This window comes from Sceloporus undulatus, chromosome 5, assembly GCF_019175285.1.
Source record: "Sceloporus undulatus isolate JIND9_A2432 ecotype Alabama chromosome 5, SceUnd_v1.1, whole genome shotgun sequence".
Lineage (NCBI taxonomy): Eukaryota > Metazoa > Chordata > Lepidosauria > Squamata > Phrynosomatidae > Sceloporus > Sceloporus undulatus.
In genome coordinates, this window is record NC_056526.1 from 135300196 (window position 1) to 135323982 (window position 23787).

At 39.8% G+C, this 23787-nt stretch overlaps 1 protein-coding gene across 4 annotated transcripts in view; it reads right to left on the reverse strand.

Moving 5' to 3' along the window:
• Positions 1-23787, reverse strand: part of GALNTL6 (polypeptide N-acetylgalactosaminyltransferase like 6) — a 627170-nt gene that overhangs the window by 68564 nt on the left and 534819 nt on the right. For all 4 annotated transcript variants that reach the window (XR_006104265.1, XM_042470421.1, XM_042470420.1 and 1 more), the window contains exon 8: positions 11214-11331. Coding sequence is in view for 3 of the 4 variants with exons in the window: in XM_042470421.1 (XP_042326355.1) it covers positions 11214-11331 (118 nt within the window). In the remaining variant the exon portion in view is untranslated. The remainder of the gene's footprint in view (positions 1-11213; positions 11332-23787) is intronic.

The following is a 23787-nucleotide window of genomic DNA, read 5'->3' on the forward strand; positions in this document are numbered from 1 at the left end:
GCATTTGAGTCCCAGGATTCGGGAAAAGGTGGGATATATACATGAATAAAATTATCATCATCAGGCACTGTACATGAAGGGAAATGAATACTCAGTCACAAAACACATAAAAGCCAATGGCTTCCTGTGTATTCTAGGTTGTCTTTTTCCTTTGCAGGATTCTTTAGTGCCAGTCAGAATGAATCTACCTGTTTTTTAGGGCCTGAACACCATAAAGGCACCAGATCCCCTCTGATCTTTGAAGCTAAGCAGGATAAACCCTAGTCAACCCTACAGGGGTGGGAGATTGCCAGTGAATATCAGGTGCAATCTTATATTTCCAAAGAAAGAAACTGGCAAAACCACTTCTGAGCATTTCTTGCCTAGGACAACCCTGTGAAATTCATGGGTTTGCCATAAATCAACAGGTGATTTATGTGCACAGACACACACAACCGTGTTCTTTGCTTTTACCAGCTTTAAATAATTTAACAACAAGAGGAGACCTTCAGCAAAATGTTACCATGCATTCAATGATTCTGCTCAGGGCTCCATCTCACTTTCAGGACACGTATTCTCTCCTCCCCTCCATTCCTTCTCCACAACAGTTTGGACTAGGTCTCTTTGATATGCTTCTTTTGCTGCTGCTTCTTACAGATATTAAATTTGCCTCAGCTCTCTTTCCACTCCATCAAGGCACTGTTTCCAGAAGAAGCCATATGAAAAGCAAGGGTTATTGATTTATCTGTCTATCAGATAATTTTCTGAGAGGAGTTCACACCTGGTTGCCAAGTGGCATCATCCAAATTACAAATCTCACATTGAACTGCATTATGGGCCTTCAGATCACACCATGGAAAGATATGTGTTTATCACATTAGATTCTCACCCTGCCAGCAAAAGATCCAAGATGGCAAGTGTAGGATTCTGGCATCTCCATCCTGCGTTTACCCTCATATGCTAGTGTTTCCACTATGAAGGCACATTTTAATCTCCCTGAGTCACTTTTTTTTGCAGCAGAATTCATACAGAATTAGACTAAACAAGTCACTTCCACATTTGTAAACCCTATCTTTCAACTTCAGACACCTGTCATTTCCCCTTTAGAAATGAAAAAAATGGGTGGCATAAAAATATATCACAACAAACATATTGATTTTTGCCAATTTTTTTTTGGTATTAGCCTGCGTAACAAATTTGGATTAAAAAGTCCTGTATTATTATTTCTTATTTTCTTTCTTTTGGATTAAGAAACACCCAACACTATAAGAAATGTATGTTTCATATTTTAAAATTTAATTTTACTCTTACATTCTGATTTACTGTATATACTCAACTATAAGTCAATCTCATGTATAAATCGAGAACAGGTTTTGGGGCCAAAATTATGAATTTTGATATGACCCATGGATAAGTTGAAGGTAAAACTTAAGGCCATGTAACAATGGATCTAAAGGATAAAGCAGAGGAAAACAATGCCAAATTCCAGCAGGCATAACTGTGCTCATCCTGGATGGATGAGAGAATAGAGCGGGGTCAGTGCTTCCAGGGCAGATTATACTCTTGCCTTTCATCAGGGGATGGTACCTTTTTTAAAATAAGAGTTAAAGTACAGTACTAACATTGACCCATGGATAAGTCGACTCTGGTTTTGGGGGTCAAAGTTTTTACTAAAATTTCTAGAGTTACACATGAGTATATACATACATTTTACTCTTATTTCACCTTGTATTTTCTGAGATCAGGTTTTGGACAGAATGCATCTGATTTGTATAAAATACTTCTTTGGACAAGATGCACATTACTATCATGTAATACAATGCTTTTTTCATTGGGAATTCTTACTTGAATGAATGAAATCTTAAGAGTAGATCAAAAAGTCAATATATTTTATTGTGTATATTGCTATAACTCTAAGAAGGGATTTTTACAATAGTAATCAACTCAGTTCAACATATGCACAACTTACCAAGAGACTTTAAAGTTTTAGTCTAATCTTTTGTGCAGTAACAGCAAACAAAGGCATTTGATTAACTACTTTAAGACCTATGGTATGTCCATAAATAATTTACATATTTTCTCAATCTATCAGATATTCTGTTCAAAGGTACAGTACATTACTGAGAAGCATTGGCAAATCTCTGGTCTTCATTGTTGAGCTGGAATTGGAACCCAGGTCCAAGTCCAACTTTGTGGATACTACAGAGATGCAATGGTTATTGAGAACAAACCTGAAAATAATAAATAGGAATAATTATAACTAATAATGATAACTACAACTGTAACACTTGTATGATATCAAGTAAAGGGGGAAATTTGGATAAGAATTGGAAAGCTGCTGGAAATAATGAGTTGAAAACCATTTAGAGGAAATAATCATTTGGCACATAAGTGCTAGACAGAAAACAGAAAACATACTGTAGTGCACACGTGGGGAGTCTTTTTGAAATAACTGAAATGAATCTCAGACTAGCCAGGAGGATCTTCAGCAGGGATTTTTTTATTATTAATTTATCTATGATTACAGACACCTCTCTTCTTTTTTCTTCTCAAAGATCAGAGCTTCTTAAAAATGTGCTGTTACTATCATCTGGATCGAGCGTAACATCAAAACAGAGAAGCGCCCATATTTAACTCCTGCCCTCCATGGAATTTAACAGTCCTAGAGGGAATTCTGATCTGCGGAGCTATTGACTTGAACTGCAGAGCTGAAATTTTGAAAGGTTTAAATGAGCAAGCTGTAAAACTGAACTGTCTTCTTGTAAAAGCAATGAATCTACAGCCAACATAAACAATGACAAAATGTATTTTCTTAGACGCAGCTTAGAAGAAAAGCATTTTCTCTGGGTAACTGTGCCAAAGGTTTCTTTTTCACCAAATATAAAACTAAAAAAAAAGTGTATGAGAGGATTCAGCCTGTGACTGAGCAAATGGTTTGCAATAATTTGAAGGATTTTAAGCATATTTAGCAAAAGAGGCTTAGAATCTCCCTTCCCACTGAACAGGGGCAGAGTGGGGATGTGGTGCACATTTGGCAGGGACACTGAAGGTACATCTACATTGTAGAAATAAAGCAGTTTGACGCCACTTAAGTGCTGTAGATGCAACCTATGGAATCTAGGGATTTGTAGTTGTACAAGGACTTGAGCCTTCACTATCAAAGAGTGCTGGTGCCTCAAAAAACAACAAATCCCAGGGGCCTGTGGGATGTAGCAATGACAGTTAAAGTGGTATCAAACAGCATTATTTCCATAGTGTAGATGCACTCTGAGTGTACTTTGTGTGTTTTCCCATGAGCCTTTTGCACTTTTATCCCAGATGTACAAAGTCTGGAAATGTTACTGGCAGTACTAACATTACCATTGCATTCGTAAAGTGAAATTAATTCACTAACTGTTAAGTAAATTTCAAAAAAATATATGGTATAATGAATTAATTAGCTCAAACAAATCAAGTTTATACTTAATTAGTTCTACCAACATTCTCATGCAGAGGTCTCGATGCCAGCTGGGCAATGCCATGATAGGATTATCCTTGTGCACCCTCTCTGGCCAATCTGTTTGCATCAGAAGGTATGGGGTTGTGGCCATTGTACCATGTGTGGAAAACCACTGCACAAGAAGGCATTGAATATCTCCTTGTGCAATGATTAAGAAAGGACATAAATTAGCCTAATCTGTGGTTAACACTAACAGGTCTTACCACAACAATTCTGGCCTTTTAAATAAATAAATAAATAAATAAATTTACTAGATATGGGCACTAATAAACATTAATGTGAAACACTAAGGGCTCTATCACACAGAGGAGGCAAGCATAATTAAAACGTGATGAAATCATGGTAATAGCATGATTGGGGGGGGGTATCACACCCCCGTGCACTTCTCCCATTTGTGTCATGTGCATGAACTGTAATGGACACGTCACTGGGTAACGTACAGGACATGAATGAGAGAAGCGCACGGTGATGTGATAATCTTCCCCTGATCGTGCTATTACCATGATTTAATCATATTTTAATGATGCTTGCCTCCCATGTGAAAAAGTTCTAATTGTTACTCAAAATAAGGTGGTTGGCAATTAATATTTTAAAATTATATATTTCATCATTAAAATATCAGCCAAGATCCTGCATCATAGTTGTAGTTATGTATGACTAATTATGTATCTTCTATCTCTTGACCTCACTCCCCAGATCTGCCTTACTAGCCAGCATCCACACTGAGTGATGGTCTATTCTGCTATGGATTGGGGTGCTACAGGATGACATTTTCAGCCGCCTCTTGCTAGTGAGTTGCAGTGAGAAGGGGGCTTGCAACAGCAGTCCTAATTCTAATTGTCAGACCACAGTTTGCTGGCAGGAGGGCTTTACAAAGATTATGCTGCCACACCCAATCACCAATAGAATAGATCTCTGTTGCTAGGAGTAAAGTCAAGAGATGATACTTAGGGTTGGTACAGACCAGCATGGGGGCAGCGTGGAGGCATGGCACATGGGGGCATGGCTTCTTTTTGTGCCAGAAAAAAAAAGCCGGATTGGCTGCGGTCCTGACCAAGTGATCAAAGGGGTGGTGTCAAGCTACCCCTTTAGGTCCATCTGTTTTGGCCCTTCATTATGTTTGGGGAAACATTTGTGATAGTGGCAACAGTGCTATGATTGTAAGCATGAATACTGAACAGTTACAACTGCATAAATTTAGTTTACACATTCATAACTGCTAAAGGATGCCAACCATTGTTTTTAAAGAATAGTTGTCAAGCATTTAATCAAATAATGAACTAACAGATTAATTTCTGATGGATTGTTTCCAATCTTTTAATGCATGTTCTCTGTGTGCTAGCATAATGCTTTTCTAATTATAATGTCTGCAAAGCCTGGACAGTCCTGGCTTTGTTTTTGGATTGCTATAGCTTTCAAGGCTTACAAAAAGAAAACAAAATTACTTCTTTCTGAATCAATTTTCACCAAGAGCTCAGATGTGGCCTCTGCTCTGTGTTGACTTGCACTATCCTTTGGATTAATGCATGCTGCTTTTATTGGCTTGACACCAACAAAAGCAATATTTCATTGCAAGTGTACATCTTCTGGCAATAATATAACATATATCTATCTGAACTAACTGCTTCCACTGTACATACTTAGAAATTCACACACCCCACTCTGTTGTTATTAGCACAGCAATTGTACTAGGCTTTCTTAAAATCTTAAACTGGTGGGATGCAGAATTAGCATTTTTATGCATTTGTTTGTCTTATGCTAATGACAATATATGCTGATGTTTCATTGCCTTTATAATTGGCTTCAGCTAAATAGCGGTGCTGAGAAAGGACTGATAAGGAGAAATAGTGCACTCTGGCACATGCACAAGAAAAGTTGCTGTCTCCTTGCAGAACCTGCCTGACCTTAATGATTATTGGGAACACATACCACTCCTGAAATATGCAAGCCTTTTGCCTACCTGTGTGACATAAGAACAAGAGCGCACACAGGATTTACACTTCACTGGCACTTGGGAGACTAGAAGACCACAGCATGGGTTGGAAGCCTGTTTCCAAGACAACAAAATGCCAATTAAATTTCATATTATGTTTCAGGATGTAGATGGAAAGTTATTTTACATTATCTATATTACATTGATTATGCAGATCTTGAATGATCCTGTGGGATTCAGTGAAGCCAATGAAACACAATGTTGGAACAGATAATTTAATCCTTTGAACAGTAAGCGTCTGGCACAGACTCTTCTGTAACACAGAATGATACAAGAAAATTTCCCCCTCCATGTATATGGCTAAAGTTTGGAGGAACAACACATTACTGCAGCCTTGCTGTACTCAGAAGTGGGTTGACACTCTTTCCCATAAGCTTCTTGCTCATAAATCACTTTTCACATAAGGTGTTTTTATAGGAGCCAGTGGGATTGAATCTACTTTGGTAGAAGTGCTTTAATTATGTTTTCAACTTTTGTATGTTTATGTAATTTTATACTGCTTTTAGCTAGTTGATTTTAACTGTTTTTATTTTATTTTATTATTGTAATGTCTTAAAATTGTTTTATTTGGCTTGGTCCTTTTCAGAAAGAAAAGAGGCACAGAAATAAATGAATGAATGAATGAATAGGATTTAGTTATTGTTTTCCTTCATGTCCTTCGTATTATGTATTCCTTCATGTCACCTTTTGACTTGTGGTGACCCCATGAATTTCATAGGGTTTTCTTGTGGCAGCTGGTGTTCGTTGGCAGTCTCCCATCCAAGTATTAATCAGGGTTGACCTTTTCCAGAATCAGAAGGGATCTGGTGCCTTTATTTAGATTCCTCACTACTTGACTCTTAATTGTTTTGTGGTTCACAAATAGGATTCCCAGATCTCAGTACTGTACTTGGTCCCTCTTTTCCAATCCACGCCAAGGGGAAGGGAATCTCAAGGTGAGAGAACTGCCTTAAAAAGTGTGTGTGCAAGTTTTTGTCACTATGTGCCTTCATGTTGACTCTGACTTATGGTGACCCTATCACAGGATTCTTGACAACATTTATTCCGTGGAGGTTTGCAGTTGCTTTCCTCTAGGACTAAGAGAGTGTGAGGGGCTTCCATGGCTGAGTGTGGATTTGAACCCTAGCCTCTCAATGTCTGACTCTGAGCAACTGAGGTTGATGCTTAATATATCATGCCTAATGATATCAGTAAGGTTGCTTCTTGTAATAACCAGGTCTCTTCCCCTCCCCCCATGACATCACAAGCCTACAAGCCTCAGATTTTGGACCTGAAACGTCAGGCATAATCCTGAATGCTTTAGAACAGTTCTCAGAAATGGCGCCCTTTGGAACTGAACAGGGATGCAATTGGAATGCCCAGCGGCAAAGGCGGTGTTCCACTGTGCAGTAAAATAGGGTTCTTGGCCCTATCCCGTTCCGTGCGCATGCACGTTTTAGAACCTGGCCCGTTTTAGGGCCAGTGCAATAAACTCCCTGGTAACTCTACAGTTAATAGTGGCAACTGACTACATTTACAAAATAACTGTAATCCTGCAAGAGCTGTCTGCTGTGTCATCCCCTCCTTCTGTCTTCTTTGATAACCTTGAGAAGCATACTGAAGTTTGGAGTTCTCACATGGATGTCACTCAGTTGATGCTGTCACCCAAAGCAGAGTCATCAAAATTAATTTTCAGTTCACAAACACCATATGCTTCTCAAGATTACAAAAAACCATGGAAGGGAGACATATCTTTTTGTCCATTAACATTTTTGTTCATTAACATGCTATTTTTGATTGGCATATAATAAACCAACACTTGCTGTTGCTTTTTAAAATTTTAACATACCACATACACAATTGTTTCAAAATATATATGGTCTGGCTTCTTTTAAGGATTAATCTTCCATCCGTACCTGGCAGTGTCAATGGAGATTATCATATGGGAGCAATGCAGCTTGCTCCTGTCCTAAAGGCGTGCTAATAGCATGATCGGGGGAAAGATTATCACACCCCCATGTGCTTATCCCATCCTTCTCCTGTATGGAAAGCGTAATGGACCCATCATTGGGTATTAATGGGAACTCCTGGTAATACCCAATGATAGATCCATTACTCTTTCTGGAGGGCAGAAGGATGGGATAAGCATGTGAGTGTGTGATAATCTCCCCCCTGATCACACTATTAGCATGTTTAAAGGACATTCTTTTTTACATATAATTGCCCTGTCACTCTCAGACGGGAGCAAACTCCTGTCCTTTAAACTGCTAACAGTGCGATCAGGGGGAAGATTATCACACACCCACATGCTTATCCCATCCTTCTGCCCTCCAGAAAGAGTAATGGATCTATCATTGGATATTACCATTAATATATATATATATATATATATATATATATGCAGTTTGAAGGAGGTAATTAAATATATAAACTATCTCCTTGTTACCATTCTTTGTTCACAAATGGCAATAGAACAATGAGCTCAGCCAGTCTCCACCTTGCTATTACCTCTTTTCACTGTCTATCTATGTGTCACTGCAATAAATATCCCAACAGGTAACAAAGAAAACAAAGGGCCATTAACTACCTACACCAAAGTGAGTGAAGCTGAAATGGTTGGCCAAGGGCACATGGAAATTACAGTGTTCAGTTTTGCTGTTGGATAAGCTTTGGGTTTTCCTTAGCTGGAAATGAATCCAAGTTCTTTCCACCCATCCATTTATATATGCATTTTCCTTTTAAAAAGGTGGGAGGAATGGTTGCAGGGGGAGAAATAACAGAAATCAGTTTAGGGTTGCCCACAACACTGTTTGTATATTGTATTTCATTTAATCGTTTAGTGTTTCATATTCTGCTTCAGTGTAAGACAATAAAATATTAAATGAAATGCCATATGCAAGCAAGTGTTATGCACAGCCCGAAACTCATTTCTGTTCATATTCTGTTTCAGTTCCACCAAAGACACCATCTTTCCATGGTGGTGGGACTGTGTGCTTCTGCAAGGCAAGAAGCTGACGGCAGATCCCCTAATGTTAATGTCATCCCTTGGAGCAGAAACACACAAGGATACCCAAGAATCCATTTTAAATTCCCACAGTGCCCCTGAGCATCTGACTTTGTGATATTCTGGGTAAACAAGGATTAAAATGGTGTCTCTTAACAATAGGGAGTTTGAGGCAGCTGTTAGAGCTTGTGAAAACTACTGAGGTTTTGTTAGCTGCTGTAGGGTGTCAAGTGCTGATATTCAGTTTTATAAAGTGGAATATAGAAGCTAAATATTATTTTTTGTTATAAGGACAGAAGGCTATATTCTACTCACTACTGTTCTCTGACTACCCAAACAATTATCCATAACTTCACTTTATCTCAGTTTCACAACTCACCACTTTTGCTCAGCAATATTTCAAAGAAAACAATGCTTTTCTGCATATAGCTCCTTACCACTGCGCTCCCTGTGTACTTGAGAGAATGAATGAGTATGTGTGAGAGAGATTTGTTATTTCTTCTAGGCAAATGCTACAAAGTGCTGTTGAAAACGATTTCAAAATATATTCATGAGAACGGACAAGGACCCTTAGGTCAACTGACAGTAATGAGATGAATGAGGAGATATGGCTGAAAACAATCCTCTGTGTAATACAGCCCTCTCCAAAGAATCTGTCACTAGAAGAAAAGAAAAAAAAAACACAGGATGGGACAATTTAGTATCTGAGCTTCAAGTATGGTTACCATGGTTTCTACGCAGAGAGGACTGCCATGCAATTATATTCCTTTCCAATGACAAATAACAGGGACATAGGAAATGGGATAATACAATCTTTAGGTCTCCTGTCAGAATGGTGAGATGCAAGAGGCAGCATTCATTTATCTTAGGAAACACTGTTAACAATACAGAGTGCAAACTGATGTACAGTACTCTACACAAACTGTCCATCCATTTAGCTCGTGGCCTTCTTTTGTCTCTCAACTGTGTTATCTTTTAGTATAGAATTGATTCAAAGTTACATGACACCAGTTCAGTTCAGGCAGGGTCATTCTGATTCTGCTGGAAACACTCTCAAATACATGTTGGCAGTCTAGAGTGCAGGCATCCCCTGGCGCCTTCTGTGCCATTCACTCAGCGCATTTCTTCAGTCTATGTGTATGTGTGTATGCATTAGTAAAAGAGGACTCATTTTATGTCCCTTTGATGCTTGAAGAAAGGAACTAGGTTTGAAATATTGTCAATGGCTGACATACTCAATTTATTTAACAGTAAGGCACTGAATAGGCAGCACAAAGGATTAAATCAGACAAGGGAGATCTTGGAGCTATGTGTGAACCTGATGTTTAGATAACAAAAACAGACTACAGCAAAGACAGACCCTGTTAGAAGGATAGTTAGATGGGAGAGTCATCGAGAAGAACCTGAAGACTTTTTAGAACTGGGGCAATAATTAATGCTCTTACATGCTTACTGTATATACCCATGTATAAGTCTAGAAGTTTTAGTCAAAAAATTGACTCCAAAAACCTGGATTGAGCTAGCCACGGGTCAATGTAAGTCTTGTATTTGAAAGGTGAAAGGTGAAAGCATAACCTGTCCCAGAAGCACTGACACCCTTCTGTGTTCTCATCCATCTAGACTTTAGTGTGATCCAAACAGTTATGTCTGCTGGAATTTTGTATGTTTTTTAGCATTGTTTTCCTTTGCTTTATCCTTTAGATCTTTTGTTACATGCCCCTAAGCAAGCCGAGAAGACCAATGGACTGCAGCAACTATAGGAGAACTGTATTCCCATTTCAATTTGCTCCTGTTGGAAGAAAAGTGGATTTTAATCCACTGTAGGTTGCATTCAACCCCAGTTAATTAGCAGCAGTTAATTACTGATTGTTTCATTAGTGGCTGGAATCTCATCCTTTTTTGGGGGGGGGAACTAATCAAGACACAAGCAGCTCACATACCTCATTTTTAACGAAAGTTACATTCCCAGAAGCCTCCAAGCGATGCCATTTTCCTTTAAAACAAGGAGTTTTTCTATTTAATTTGTGTGTGCATGTGTGCCTTCAAGTTGCTTGTTGACTTATGACAACACCATGAATTTTGTAGGGCTTTCATAGGCAAGAGAAACCCAGATTTGGATTTGCCAGTTCCTTCCTCATTTACATGTATTTAATAGCTAATTTTTGTCAGCTATTAGATCTACTGGTGCAGAAGAAAAATGACTGTTCTTAAAACACATAAACTTGGTGCACAGGGGTGCAGACCTTGTCGGGGATTTTCAAAAACTGTATTCCCATAAGCCTCTGGGAGTAGATCTCCTTAAAACCACGGCATGCAGTGTTTGCATGCTTATTTACATGTTTTAAAAGGAGAATTTTTGCTGTTAGTAAGAATGAAGTGATTTTGTTTGGCAATAAGGGCCTTTAAAATAATCAGGAGGGCAGCATGAACCCTACAGTTTGTGGGTTGCATAATTCTTCCATATGAAAAAGTGACATGAAAGGAGCAATTTGTTGCAATTTGATAAGGGGAAAAAAAAAAAGAAAGAAAAAGGAACGGCACTTTTACCTTTACTATTCTTCCACTCCTGCTACTACTCTATGTTGGGATTGGGAAATCAATGGAATAACACTTATGATTGTATCTCATATTTATTTGGGCATGAGAAGTGGAAAACAGAATACTTTCCTTATGCCATACAAAAACAGTACAACAACAAACAAACAAACAAAAAACCACACACACACACACAAAAACAACCACACACTTTAATGGCTTACCTTGAAAGAAATTTCATATTGCTCACCTCCCCAGATTTCTAAACCTGGATCATAGCCACCGAGATCCCAAAACCACTTTCTGTTAACAGCAAATAGGCCTCCAGCCATAACAGGAGATCTGAGGAAGGATCATAAAACAACAGCAGCAGTCAATGACAGGCACCAGCATGGTATGGCAAGCTGAAAAGATCAACAAATTTGATGGCACCTGACATTGTGACAGTGTTTTGCATTGCATTTTTATGAGATGGCTTCCATTTGTATTAAATTTGGGGAATGGGCATTTCACCTGTGAAAAATAATGCAATGTTTATCCAAACATAAATAGATGCCACACAAGCAATAATGTATTACATACATTCAGGTAAAGCTATCTCATGGGCATAGAGATTAATAGATACCTCTCACATTGTCAATGGAATATAAATGGATATTCATTTTCATTGACTTTCCCAAGTATTGGAAGAACTTTCCTATTTATAAGTAAATTGACTGACATTTTATTAGATACCTTTGCACAGACATGGTCATTTCAGCACTGCTTTTCCAACTCTGGGCAATAAATTGCAGTAAACATATACCATGTTGTGAGGATGGCAGCTGCTCTTGAGCTTCAGAATAATCAAAATATACTGTACTTTGTACAAAGATGACCTCGTAGCCTTCAATACAACCCATAGTTCCTACACCCTACTGTTATTTGGCCTGTAACTCCAATACACCAAAGTACTGTACATGTAACTGAAATTACTGAATATTTTCTCTCTGTTTACACATGCTTCCAGTTTGTTCTCCTTCCACTTTCCCCTCTATAAATTTTTAGATTGCAAGCTTCTTTGGGCAGGGACCTTTTCCTCTGTAAATCATGGTGTAAACTGATATAAATATTCAGAAGGAGAAGGAGACAAAGGAGGAACAGAAATATAAAAATGAAAACCTCAGTAGAACACCACAACCTTATACACACAGAGTAAACCCATATAAATCTTAACAAGATCGATACATTTCTTAGCATTTTGTGCATAGATATGTTTTACTGCATTCATCTCCTTTTAGTTAATGTTTTTTAAAAAATTGTATCTGACTTTTTTTAGTGTGTACCACCTAGAAAACTGTTATCATTGGGTAGTATGTAAGTATTGTAAATATTTTTGAATCCTCAAAAATGTTTCTGGTTTGGGGGAAATTGACTTGTACATGTATTATTCATACACAAATAGTTCATGATTTCAACTAGTCATCCTTCAAAGAAGATCCATTTGGTGCAGAGCTGGCACTAGGACAAAGCCAATCTGAAACTATTTTCCTTTCCACGATTCACAATAGTGAAGGGTTTATTGAATTGTGAAAACTGGCACCATGGTTTCCTTGCCACACCCTGACAGCCAGGAAGTCAGGGATTCTGATCTTGTGATGGCATGCATGAAGGGTTCATAGGATTATGGGGAACTCATAGGATCTCTGTAGTGTTATAAGAGCACCTGTTCTTGCAGGATCTGAAGATGCTCTGCTTGCCTATGGGTTTGGTCATTCAGTCAGTGGGAAGCAGCATGCAACAACAGGCCCTGCATTCTATTTTATTTTATGTATTATATTCAAGATCTATGCATTATAGTTTAGCTGGATACAGAAAAATGAAACCATCTCTAGGGAGCCCTGGAGGTCCTTGTAAATGCCCATTGCTGTACATCCAGTTACAAGTAAATAGCTGGATACTTGTCTGCTGCTCCCCACTTCACCAACCATGAAATAGCAAGGTTTTTTTTTTAAGATTAAGGGTACAGTTGAGAAAAAGTGGGTTTGGGAGTGCTGGATGGGAGAATATCACAGGTATGTTTTATAGCTACGCCTCCTGAAACAGGTGGCAGTCAAGAATTCAACAACCTGAATGCGATGGAAAGAGATTTTATTTATTCATGTTAGGTTACAGTGGAAGCCCCTCCATATCTATGCTAATTATATAATTGTTGTGGCACACGCACTTATTTCTTATGTCCCAGAATAGTTTTTTGTGTACTATGAATTAGTTGTTTGTAAGGGTCCAACCATGTAAGTCATTGCAAGATGGGACCTCTGGCAGCTGGAACCCTGCTGCCAAAGTCTTTGCAGGATCAAACCCAAACTGCCAGAATCCTGGAAGGATCAGGGCTAAGCCACAAGCACAGCTGGTCCTGTTCATGCAGGGCAGCTGAAGGTATAGCCATTTAAAGGCTGCACTGATCTCTCAACCCTTGCCATGGTAATACAGTGTTCTGTGTTGCCTGTAGCTGCTCTGGTTGAATTTTGCCTTGTTTTGTTAGCCTTGCTGTGTTTAGACCTTGGTCTGTCTCTTGATTTTGTCTACCTGCCTATTGGACTCTTGGAACTTGGCCTTGCTGTGTTTAGACCTGGTCTGCTCCATGACTCTGCCTCTGGCCTATTGGACTTCTGGAACTCTGCCTTGCTGTGTTTAGACCTTGGTCTGTTTCCTGAGCATATCTCTTGCTTCTGACCCATTAAACTCTCCAAGTCCTGGCTCCAGCAGTCCGCCTTGAAATCTAGGCTGCCCATGCCTTGGACCTTACAAGGCAAAATAAATAATTGTGCATAGCTACTCAAATAGCAATGGCTATACTCTACCACTTTCAGTTCCCCAAAAGACTCTCCGTCTTAAATTGTCTTCCACCCTCTCTCTTTGTGTTTCTTTTTCACACATTCTGTAGGGCAGCTATTTCTTTTACAAAATGCATTAATGTATAGACTTTAAAATGTTAGAGTGAAGTGCTCATATTTGAGAGGATTAGTCTACAAAGGTTCAGAACATTTACTACAATTAGGAGAGCTATCAACCATTTGAGCAGAAGAGCAAAAGCTATCATTTGTGACATTTACTTATTTTTCTTCTTCCCCCAACTGATATTTTTTGCAATTCTTGCTATTTCTCTTTCTGTACACACACACACACACACACACACACACACACACACACAGAGAACTGAAAAAAGTATCAGTTTTGGAGAAGGAAAATGCACTTCATTCTAAAATATTGAAGTCTATATATTAGTTTATCATAAAGAACATTTTACATAAGACATATCTGCACTGCAATGTGTATGTATGCACAAATATTACTTCATGGTTGGTCTTGACATTTTCCATCTTACAGAAAGTTTTGACAGAAAAAATACAATAAGGAGAGCTGTCTGATTTTCCAGAACTATCACCAAGAGTCTTGTAAGCTTAGTGTTTTTTTTTTTTTGGGGGGGGGTTGCCCTGCACAGAAGGACCTAGATTGTTTCAACATTGAAGAACAACTTTAGGTATCAAGTGCCTTGAGTGCTGCTTATTATTTCCTCACATGGTGGCTGGAACCATAATATGTCAGATAGAAGGATGTCTATAGAAGGAAAATAGTTTATTGCTTTTTATTTTAAATAACACAATGGCTAAGACTGTAGCCCCAAAGCATTTATCTGAGTGCAGTTCCCATTAGTATGACTTAATTTGATGTAAACATTCATAAGATTATACTGTATGTGGTGTTACCAAGTATGGATTTATATAAAATTTTGGGTGCCATGTGGTCTGAAGCTATGACCCCTGACTGACCCCACAGCAATCCGCCATTAACCTAAAGGCAAGGAGACCATGTAGACAGCTGCCCCACCAAGGCATGGTCTCAGAAAAAGATAGAATTAAAATCTTCCAGAGGAAGTTTGGGGAGTTGCAAAACCAGATCCGCAGCGACCAACACCAGGAAGACAATAGATGTGGCTTCCTTCTTAACGAGCCAGTGATTAACGGCTCGGCCATCAAGGTAGCTGCTCTCTTGAAAGGTGTCAGACCTTATGTATTGTGCAACTATTGTATAGTTTCTGGCTTAACAAAGCCCAAGCAATCAATGCCTTTGTTTAGCAAGTCCTATAGCCTGGGGATATGTTTAGCCCTATATATACCCTGAGTTTTCAGCCCCTCTTTGGGCTTTTGAGCATTAAGTTGTTTGAGCCTGAGATTCCAGAGCACCCTGCTCCTCTGAAATCACTGAGCGAAGCCAAGCTCACTGTCACTGGGCCTCTAGTTAGATTTGCCTGCCGGAAGTCACCTCCTAAGCCACCGCGGCCGCTCTTTCTTTTCCCGTTCCCTGCAGCCGTGATCCACTATCCACCTACATTGCATCCGGTCTACTGGAAGAAGACTTCTATGGTAATATTCTCAGCGGTGCCTCTATGTTTCATCCTTTACTCTCCAAACTCTCTCCTTCCCCGCTATAGCATAGAATGTCTGTGTTCATGTGTGATCCCTTTTGTTGAGTGACTTCAATAAATGTTTATAGCTTAATTGCACCTTATTGGTATCTGAGTCTCTTTCTCGTGGGGGGTGGACTAGGCGATCTTTGGTATACACATAGGGACACAATCCCGTGCATGCTTTGTTAGGACACGCCTCTTGCAAATATTTGAGCTAATTAAAAATTCCCTTTAATTCGATCCTTCCTAACAGTGGGAATATGATAGAATAGAATAAATAGTTTGAAATATGTTATCTTCAAAATTTGTTGAAAGAAAACAAAATGGAAGTCTTATAGGCACACAACATACAAATCTTCCTTTGAATTATTAGTGTGGTAAACATGATATATAACGTAAGTTGTTAAGGGCAGGGTGTGAAAGAGAACAAAGTCACAGTTTTTAGATTATAGCTTTAGGAATATACATTCAACAAGAAAAACCTTGTAAAGTCTTTGTAGATTTTACATAAACTATTCTGGGAATATGCCACATGACAGTTTGCAATGAAAATGCCTGGAAAGCCAATCACAGAGTAGATGGATTTAGATAATTTGAATGACAAACTGCCCTTCTTTATTGATCAACGTCTTCTGTTTGAAGGGCTGTCCAGTGCAAGTACATTTTAACAATGATGCAAAAGAAAGGAGAGCAAGGGTGTTGAAGATATTAATCAACAATCTTTGCTGTACTGAGATGTACTGTGTTTCCACTTAATTTTTACTAATTATCCTACAGGAACCATATCTGGTCAGGAAGCTAAGCAAGGGTCAGCTCTGGTTAGTACATGGATGGGAGACTATTAATGAAGACCAGGTGTTACAGGCTATATTTCAGAGGAATGTTACCCCAAAAGGTGAGGGGATTCCCACCAAATGTGTCAGCATCTTCTTAAAACTTTGGGGGGGGGGTATTTCGGTGATTGTGGTGAACCACCGGCAGAGCTCTGTCCAGTTGTCCAGAGCCTCTTCTTCCCATATCAGATGCCATCTGAGCCACACACCCCTTTCTATAATTTCCTCTACAATACTGGTAAATAGCACTCCTCTACAATCCTAAACCTCCATTATCACAGTTTCAGTTAGCCTTACAACCGCCAACTGGAAATGTGTAGCATAGGCGGGTTATAAACCACCACTAACGACGCACTCCGTGCGTGTTAGGGTTAGGAAGGGGCATGTTAGGGTTAGAAAGAGTCGCCCCTTCCTAACCCGCCCCAGTCCCAACACGCGCGGAGCGCATCGTAAATGGCGGTGCCCATCCACATGGGCGCCACCATTTTGATGTCTTGGACGCTGTGCGTCCATACATGTCATGGCAGAAGTGACGCCGCGAGGGTGCGCTCCACCCCTCACGGCGCCACTTCCGCGTTTCGAAAAGGAGCGCCATTTCAGCGCTCCTTTTTCACTGTGCAGGGAAGCCTTGCGGTCTGGCCGCTGGGGCTTCCCTACGCAGCGAATGGCAGCGGCGGGAAAACAGCCCCTTGAGGGCCGTTTGTAACCCGCCATAGTTACTTATATCCTGTTTGGGGCCCTCATTGAATAGAAAAAAAAGGGTAATTTTGGTTGACGGTCTTAACTACAGATTGATAAAACAGTACTGGCATGTAGGACAAACCCAACATAGGTGGATAGGGAAGCCAACATAGGTTGGCTCAGAACATGGCAGGGGGTAGGTATCTGGTATGGTCTTACTTGCCTTCACCTAAAAAAAACACTGATGAAATTCTTCAGGTCACCATATGTTGAGAAGTGACCTGAAGGTAGGCACAAACACACAATTATTTCTACATTAGTATCTATACATATAAATTTCAAATCTCTGTTCTTTTTGGTTCTCTTCTCTCTTCTTTGATAATGTGCAAGTTGCCATCATAAAATAGATAAATAATTTGGCTATTTATGAAGTCACTTGTCATGTTCTTATTTATGTGGTGGAGGCATGGTGAAGTCAAAGGAGAGAATCAATGACATCCCTCTGGAAAATCTGCTTACATGGTCTATTACTTTTTGCTGACACCTCATCAGATGATGCTGAAAATTGGGAGACAACAAATCTTGCAAACTAAAGGTCTGTATATAGAAACACTGTAAAAATAGCCAACAATAATTATACTCTTTAAAAGGTACCTGGTTACTTCTTTAAACAAGTCCACTTGAAATGTATTTTTTATGTATGGGGTGACAAAAAAGATTCAACTATGAGAGCCAATTCAAATGTTTGTGTTTCTTCTTTGAGTCTGCAGGAAAGTATGCTATGAAATGTATGTTCAGAGGACTTTCATAGGGTTAATGAGTTAAGTAGCTCACAACAATGTATTAAAATGGATGTGTCAGGAAAGACAGGGCTGTAGGAAAGAGAGATTGGAAATGGAAGAAAATAATTTTCAGATACAAGCATCTCTTGAGTGCTTCACTGTGGCAGCTGTCATGGAAGACCGGGGCAAGATGAGGGAATAGTATAACATTTCCTCACCATTTCATATTCATTGAGATCCACCCCTTTGCTGTCTCCTACCTGCTTCCCATGACTATCAGATCACAGAAGCTGACAAGCATCCATAAGGAAGGTCACCTACAAACTTCAGATGAATACCTTCAATAAAAACAAGTGGAACAGCCAGACTGTATGGCATAGTACACAGCACATTAATGATGAGGACTGATTCAGAATCTAGGTTTGAAACTCTCTTAAAGTTCTTGAGCCAATTGCCTTGAAAATAAAATGGTAGAAGAAGAAGAACCATGTGTGTGATGCTGTATTGCTTGGAGGAAGAATGGAATTAAAAATGAAATAAAAATGATGTACTCACATAGTGCGTTTCTGACAGGTTTCAGACAATGGGGAAATGCCTACCTCTGGCTCTGTACTGTAATTCCAATTAGTTAGATTATGGGAATGGCTTCCATAGCCCAGAAGGAGGCAAAAACAGGGGGCTTGACACAATTATTAGCATCCTCTATCTCTACTGCTGTTGGGCACAGTGAAATATCAAACTAGAATTATAATGAAATGCCAAATTAGAGCACCAAGTGAAGACTTTATATTTCAAAATGAGCAACCAGCAAGAAGCAATTGCTCTGGCAAGCAAGAGAGTCTAGAAATGATTTTTCATCATGCAGACATAGCCTTAAGATCCCACTTCCAAATACTAACAAGGCCAGCAGTTTTCAGGCCAGATTATCCCTTTTAGATGTGGAATAACCAGCCCCTCACTTTCAACTGAAAAGAAAGCTTGGAACAAGAAAATGAACTCAGATGAGAAAGAAGGGAGGGGGAGAGAGAAAGAGAGCAGCAGTATTTCAGGAGGATTAATATCCAATTACAGCAATATCTACCCCTTACTGTAAAGTGGAAGTGAATATATCAAAAGAATATCTGTCTGCCCCAGGGGTTTTATTTTGCTTTGTTTAGGATTATAGGTGGCTCATTACAGTTTTATGAGCAATGCTTAAACATGCTGAAAAACTCTGATAGCCCTGCTGAAAATCGTTTTTCTCAAAGAGATCAATACACAGATACCTTCTCCTCCAATAATAATGTGATTTAAGAGTAATTCAAATACCATCACATGCATGTGCATATATGCCTGTGCACACATTTCTTAAATTAACATGTCTAGATTGGATCCTTTTGTCCGCTAAAATGTTCTGATTTCTGAATTCTGTCTAATCAGCATAAGCAGGGAGTTCTGAATAATTAAACACCATGTGATGAAAGGTGCATGATATGATTTGCCTTTTATGAAGTCTCTCTTGTTTTCTTTTTCTTTCTGAAGGCAAGCAAAGTCCTTCAGTAATCTCTCAATAAATGCTGGTGTAAGGGCTTAGCCCAAATTTCAAAGTAAATGCTAAGGAGATTGGATAACAAGTGTTTTGCACAGACATACAAATTTCCTTTCTTAAGGAGCTGGGATATTCTATAACCAGACAGTGGCATCACTGAGGTTGGTGTCACTTAGTGTAAGGGGGGTGGCGGTGGCAAACTGCCTTGCCCTCCTCCCCATCCACCCATCCACCCAGATGGTTGCTGAGGGGTGCACACTGAAGCCACTGGAGTGCCCATTCAGGATCTGGCACAGCTACTCTCTGAATAGCTATGCTAGACTCTGAAGATAGCCCCCCACAACCAGGGTCCAGCAGGGCTGCAGTGCCCCCCAGCCACTGCTACTGAGGGGGATGGCACTGCAGCCTCTGGAGGACCCATTTAGGGCCTAGTGCGACTGCTGGGTAAATGGGAGAGTGCCATTTTCCACTTTTCCATAGCTATGCTAGCCCCTCTTTGTGTACTGCCTTGCTGACTGACACTCCCCTCTGGGGTGTCACCTGGTGCAGTCTGCACTCCCTGCATTCCCTAGTAATGCCAATGTAACCAGGATTCTGTAGAGCTCCAAAATCAATAAGTAGGCCTCTTTAAAGTAGGACTTCTGACAATCCTGATGCAAATTAGAGATCTAAACAACCAGGACAGAGAATTGATCAACTACGAGACCACTATTGACCTGGTAGATAAAATACTTTGAGAGGTCTTGGACCATGTTGCTATGACTTTGACAATGGGTGTTTGCAGTTTTGTGTGATCCTGTACTGACAGTGTTACTTGGTTTGGCTAATACTTCTCACAGGGTTGATCCAAGATAATTTTCTACCTGAGCCAAGTGCAAGATATCATGCCACCCCTCCATTATACACAAAGAAGGGAAATGCAATAGCAGTAGAATCTTACTTTGACAGCGAAGCATCTTTCAAAACACCTAAAGTCAGTATGTTAGTTTAGGGGATACAGAATGGACTGTTCTCCAGGAGAGGAGATTCATGATCTCCTGAAAATTCACGAGGAGTTGGTTGTGGGCTGCAACAGTGCTCCTCAGCATCTTCTCCCTGAGACTTCTACCTCATTCTGCTGTTCTTGAACATTAGGGCACACTCTTGTACCATAATCTTGCTGTGTAATATGCACAGAGCAAACCTAAACCCAGACCATGAAGTCTTTGGCCACAGATCAACCTGTCATGAGCTCTCTCCATTTTGACTGCTGAAAAGCATGCACAGAGGCTGAATTCTAGACATGCCTTGGATACCAATTACCTTTTCTCAACTGCACTATCATAGTACACTTGTCCCTTCACGTTTGCAACTTTGACTTTTGTGGATTTGATTATTCACAGATTTTATTAATATGTTCTCTCTAGGAATATCTAGGTCCTCCAGCACAACTCTATGGTCAACTTTAACCAAGTATCACACTGAAGAACTAGAGATTTCTAGAGAGAACACTCAACTAAGCATTTATTGCTCCACCAGCACAATTCTATGGTCAGTGTCTGGCAGATGTTGACCACAGAGTTGTGCTGCAGGACCTCAGGTAAAAACATAGTATTTTATTTGCGATTTCCCCACATTCATGGGAGTCCTGTGCCCCTAACCTCAGTGAATGTGAAGGGATGAGTGCACATGACTATCCATAATAATAAACAGCTAAAGTCTAAGATTGTTCAGTTAAAATGCCATCAGGGGAAAATGTGGAACATTTCTTTGTTGTTATTGTCTCTTATTGATACAGAATATTAACAGCTCTAGACTTATCTGGCATTGTGTATATTAGCCTCCAGAATCAAGCAACATGGCCTTTTGCAATCTCTGAATCTGTATCTTAGGCATCTCCATTAGAAACAAACAAAGGATGGCATTTTGGTGTTGTTGGTGAATTGTGATGGTGGCAAACATATGTCATCACAATTCACTTTTGGGTGTGTGTGTGTATGTGTAATTGCAGAGGTCGGAATTTGCTACCCAGTATGTACTCTCTGCACAGTTACACAGGCTCATTTGTGTTGCCTATGGAAATATATGGCCCCAAACCTCCATAACCCATGTTCTCTCAGCTCTACATCTGAACCTTGATTTTTCCTGATTGGTGGAGGAGTGGGGAGCAGCCAACAGCTGGAAGCAGAGCAATTATATCATCTGCAGATACTTCCAGAACCCCTTGGTTTCCTGTCATTGTATCTCCAGGTATAGGAAAGTAGCTGGACAATTGTCTGCTGATTCCCCTACTTTCCACTGACCAGGAAATGACTGAGTTTGGGGGGGTTGCATCTGAGAAATGGTGGATTTCTTTTGGTAGGGATTGGATGGAAGACCATTGTACCTATAAGTTTCATAGCTATATGTCCTTTTAAGTGTGTGTGTGTATATATTAATTCATGTGTTTTAACTGAGGTGGAATGTCTGTTAATTGTTATTGTTCCCTGGAGGGTAAGAAATAATAATAATAATAATAATAATAATAATAATAATCTCCTAATGCAAGACCATGATCCAAAGCTTTTATTCTCCCTTAGCCCAGCCCTCCCAACTTACTTGACTAAAGTAGACACAAAGCTACAACAGCCCACTCTCCTCCCCCCTTTTATTGGTAAGAGGGATCCTTTTAAAATACAGCTGTATGGCAGATATTCTCAGATAGAGTCAGATGGCCTTTTCTCCACCTCTCCTGAACCTGTGTACAGATATGCTGATTCAACTTGACACAGGTCTCACCCTTTGCTAACTGGATGAGACACACAGTTAACAATATGGCCTGTGATCTGCCATGGAGATGGAAAAAGGTGGGTGAATATTATCCTTTTGATCAGAAATACAGTAAGGGCCTTACAAAGGCAGTTTCTCATCCTTACTTGCTCCGGTCTGTACTGGGGATAACAGTGAGGAACACAGGCATAAAATATAAATGTTCCTATTTCATTTACTTCGAAGTCCCTGGAGATGAATATGGCCGTCAAAAGCAATTACATGGCAGCAAGGAAGAAGTCCAAAGCTCCTGCCGCTTCATGTCACAATTGCACAAAAGCAGGCCAGCCGGTTATCGCTGGGTAACAAGTCCTAGAAAATGCTGTAATTAGATTGTGGGAAAGGCAGCAGCCAGGGTGAAATGAGAAGGCAACTAGGTGGCCCAAAGTAATTTGGCTTCCTGAAATGCACTCCTACTTTCATCCTTCCTATTTTATTAACGCTCCATAATACACCTTGTTACGCTCTTATGGAAGGTAATGGGGATGCAGGCACTTAACAGTAATGAAATTAGATTCCTCCCACTTTGCACCAGAGGCAGAATGACATTTTTTTTTAAAAGCTGTGAAAGCAGTTTTTTAAAAATGGAAGTGACAAGGAAAAAATGCACACACTGGAATCCACTTCCTGGCTAAGGATGAAGGAGCTGGAAGCTGATGAGGTTGAGCTCTTTATTGTCCCAAGTAACATCAGCTTTTCATTGGAGAGAAGATGGGCAGACAGTGCTGTAGACACCAAAATAAATGAACTCTTTTTTGTTTTTGTTTTACTACCTTCACAAAGAGAGATTGTTTTCCCATTCTCAGTAAATCAAAAATTAAAAAGAGTATCTATTTAATAATAAAATGAAATGAAAGCCAACTCTCTGTACATTTACACAGGCTCATTTGGGCTGCCTATGGAAATATATGGAAATGAGCTTTACTAATAGCATGTATTTTAAGAGTGAGCAAATGAGAACAAGAAAGGGAAAGTGGCTCAGGATATAATCTTTTATCCCTGGCATGGGAATGCATCTGAATAATGGCATCTGGATTTTGAGATACTGCTGAAATATTTCCATATCACTTCACTGCATTGGACTAGAACTGTTTTGTCTTGCACAAGATAACCTGACCCAGACATCTGCTCCATGGTAGCAGTGGAGCAATGGACCGGGTCCTGGATTCCCAACACAGGCTCAAGGGAAGACTTCATTTCATTTTTGTGTTTCAAGAGCTGGCTTCTTTCCCAGATTAATGACTAGTATCATCCATCAACATGGCTCTGTCTGTGCCCAGCTAAAATACCAAAAAGACAAAAGAGCAGAGTGGAAACATATTTCTTTCAGGGAAGGATAGGCAGATAGGTCAATGCACAACAGGGGCTAGGCCACATTCCACCTTAGATTCTTCTTGTTGCAAATGTAGGAGAATTCCTCCATTGGGAACTTTAATAGTACTTATTGCTTGGCATCATCATTCACAATGGATGACACGACTAGAATAGGAAGCTGGGTATGCAGGAAGATATGCTGTGCAGTTGAGCTTTGGACACTCAGGAAGATATATTTCTTATTAGGGGAACATGAAAGACATGAAAAAGGGATGGGGTTAGAAAAGGGATGGCCACATGCCTTCATTTATGGGCACAGTCCTTTATTCAAAGAACTACCAGAGGAGAATTAATCTTTTTCACACTTCTTAAAAGTAGCCTAGAGGTAGTGCCCCTCCTTGCATCCTGATGTTATGTAGCCTG